General features: G+C 36.7%; 1 protein-coding gene across 4 annotated transcripts in view; it reads right to left on the minus strand.

Moving 5' to 3' along the window:
* Window positions 1–3,415, minus strand: part of LOC106880284 (uncharacterized) — a 36,576-nt gene that overhangs the window by 2,385 nt on the left and 30,776 nt on the right. For 3 of the 4 annotated variants that reach the window (XR_008266449.1, XR_008266450.1, XM_052975393.1), the window contains one exon: window positions 392–535. Coding sequence is in view for 2 of the 4 variants with exons in the window: in XM_052975393.1 (XP_052831353.1) it covers window positions 392–535 (144 nt within the window). In the remaining 2 variants the exon portion in view is untranslated. Of the gene's footprint in view, window positions 1–391; window positions 536–2,738; window positions 3,068–3,415 lie in introns of those variants that run through there. The other variant, XM_014930157.2, reaches the window with a different exon arrangement.

Raw genomic sequence — 3,415 nt, forward strand, 5'->3', positions numbered from 1 at the left:
AGGTGAGATTTGAGGCCAGCCAAGGACAGACATGGTCTGTCACAGATTGTGCACACAAAAAAATATATATATATGTATGTATATATATATATATACATACATATATATGTATATACACACATACACATACACATATGTATAAATAAAAGCACTCGGTCCACTCCGTGGAGTGGTTGGTGTCAGGAAGGGTGTCCGGGCGAAATGCATTGCCAGATCAAACACTGAAGCCTGGTGCAGTCTTCTGCTAAGTCACCTCCTGTCAAACCATCCAACCCATGCCAGCATGGAAAGTGGATGTTAAATAGTGAAGATGATGATGATGATGACGATGACGAAGTGTGTATAGACGTAGGCATGTATGTGTGTATGTATGCATAGTCATCCGACTTACCTGTAAATAAACAAAGGCATACAAGCCCAATTTGCAAATGTACAATCTCAACATTCGTATAAAACTTCAGAATTAAGAGTATAGAAACAGCTGTGGCAGAAATCAGTCCCAGCACTTCCATGCTCAGGAAACCCCTGAAAGCCGCTGCAAAACAGAGAAAACAATAGAAAACAATATGTGGCGTCCCCTAGTGATTTTGTTAGTGCAAGGGAGATAACTATTTCTTCATTATATTTGGAAGGATTAGAAGTTTTAATTTGAAATTAAGGAATAAAGAAGAAGATGCATAACGAGTTGTGTTTTGTAAGGGAAGCTGGTCATGAAGCATACATTTTAACAGATGTACTTGTAGCAGGGATGTTGGTGGAGTCAGAGTCCCAGACAACTCTCCACCTAGGAACTGAACTCAGAACCAGTGTGTGTATGTGAAAGTAATTGTACACATGGAAAGAGGTTCTTGTCAGGAATTGTTGATGTCAGCAAGCAACTAATCTTTCAGATCCCTGATAAACACATTACAAACTTGTTATTTTCAGTATCTGGGAAGATTGGTGAAGCTGTTGTAAACCATTTGTGACATAAACAACTTATTAGAATGCTATTAACAATTTTGTCTTTGGTGTGTTTTCTTTGATAGACCCTTTGGTTTATATAGATGGTTTTCCTCATATCTGACAAGCAGTTGTAACACAGCTAAGGTTAATTGTTGCTTCAGACCAGGAAAATCCATAAAAAATAAGTGCTTTAACCTTTGTTTCAATTGATTTTTAAAATTATGAAGAATTTAGTTAAAATAACTATTATTATTGAACTGGTATATGAAACAAATTTAACATGAAATTTTGAAGGAAGGTTATAAGTTAGATCTCTTTAAACCAGAAAATGTGTATCATAGAATCAGGAGTTTGTTGGTCAAGTTGGTATCAGAAGACAAATGATGTACCAATCCTAATTTTCTTACATAGGAGAGTTCTATCAAAGTTGTTGACTTCAATTACTGTGAAGATTAACACATTTTATGCCCAGCCATCTGAACCTGGCATTGGTTCCAAGACAGAAACTATTTTAAAGTGATCTAAATTAAAATACGCTGTCAAAATTCCATGTTCGTTTATATTCCAAAGCAACAGCTTAATAATGACAAATTTATTTCGCTAAATTCTTCATTATTTTCAAAATTAGCTGAAACAACATCAGTGAATTTCAGCAGAAATAAAATATGAAAAGAGTTAAAGATCTCCCTCAGACCAGAAAATTCTGTACGACAAGTGCTTTAACCCTTTTGTTAACATATTTCTGTTGAAATATACTGCCGTTGTTTTAATTAATTTTGAAAATAATAAAGAATTTACCAGATCCACTCACAAGGCTTTGGTTAGCCCAATGCCATAGTAGCCAGGGCTGGTCCTAGAGTTGCTGGCACCCCAAACAAGCTGAATGTGGCATGTACAAGCTGATGGTCATGGGAAATTTCCTTGTTTTTGTCATGCCTTGTTTGGCATCCCCTAGCACATGGCACCCCAGGCAACTTTAACAAAAAAAAAAAAAGCAAAAAACTTTTATGGACCACCAAGAGTCGAACCTCTTAAGTAAAACATATGGGATGGTCACCACTGGTACATCAAGGATATAAGTCTACTGGAAAAGGGGCTGAACTTTAGCTTAAAGACCAAGATGACAGCAAATCATATATTGTTACGAAACCAAACGACTGAACGTCTACGTGGTCAGTATAGACTGCTAGAAATAGCAACCAAATTTCCATCGAATTACTGTTTGCTTTTGAAAGAAGAAACAATGGAAGAATACATTGCATGACATAGTTGTGAATGAGAGAGAGAGAGAAGGAGGAAGAAAGAATGAGAGAGAATGAAAGAAAGAAGGTGAAAAAAAGTAAGAAAGAAAAAGAGGGAAAGAAAAAGAAACGGTTCAGAAAGATCCAATGGGAAGAGAAAGATAGAGTCAGAAGGAAAATCAGAAAGAAAGGAAAAAAGTAAGATAAACGTCTTTTGTGGGGTGTTTTGGGTAAGAGGAGCAGAGCTTGGCCCAAGAGGCAAGTGTAAGTAATGAAATAACGTTTTCAAATTTTGACACAGAGCCAGCAGTTCTTGAAGGGATCGATTGAGCACTGGGGTCAACTGGTACTTAATTAATCGACCACACCCACTGCTCTTGAAAGGATGAAAGAATAAAGTCGACCTCTGCGGAATTTGAACTCAGAACACAAAGCCAGACGAAATGCCACGACGCATTTTGTCCGGCGTGCTAACGATTCTGCCAGACAGCCGCCTTAGGATGCAAGGAAATAATCGCAGGAAACGGATTTGTTTTTTTGTCACTTTTGTACCTGAAACGTATTCGTATTCGTGACACTCTTCTTCGGTACAGATCCGCCAAAGGCCTTCACTTCCTTTCTCATATTTATACCAATACGGAAGAGACACTGATAACAAATGAAACACCGTGATAGTTATAGAGAGAACAACAAGCACATCGGTTTTTAGGTTCCGTTCCATTATTTTGAAAGTCTTTTGCAGGGAGTTTTGGGGTTCTTCTGAGTGTTTTTACTTGTTGAGGCTTCAAGCTTTTGGTGTGAAAGCTTGGAAAGAATTCGGAAGTTTTCAAGGTTTCGAAAGTTTCACTTTTGAACGCCGTTCTTCTTGGATTGCTTGAACACACGTGGCATCGATGATACTCGTGTGTGTGTGTAAACATATACTTACAAATATATATACCAACACATACACACATACATGCATAAGTACATACACACACTTTCATATACATAAACTTATATTCATGCATGCCTATGTTCGTACATAAATACGTACACATACATACATGTATACACACACACATACATACGTAGATATACATACATGCACACATACATTCTTATACACATATACATAAATACCTAAACGTGTATACAATGCACTTACATACACACATGCATTCTTACATATATATATATATACGGTTCAGTCGAACAAATATTTATATTGATAAAATTTAGGTCAATAT

This window comes from Octopus bimaculoides, chromosome 21, assembly GCF_001194135.2.
Source record: "Octopus bimaculoides isolate UCB-OBI-ISO-001 chromosome 21, ASM119413v2, whole genome shotgun sequence".
In the NCBI taxonomy this organism is placed as follows: domain Eukaryota; kingdom Metazoa; phylum Mollusca; class Cephalopoda; order Octopoda; family Octopodidae; genus Octopus; species Octopus bimaculoides.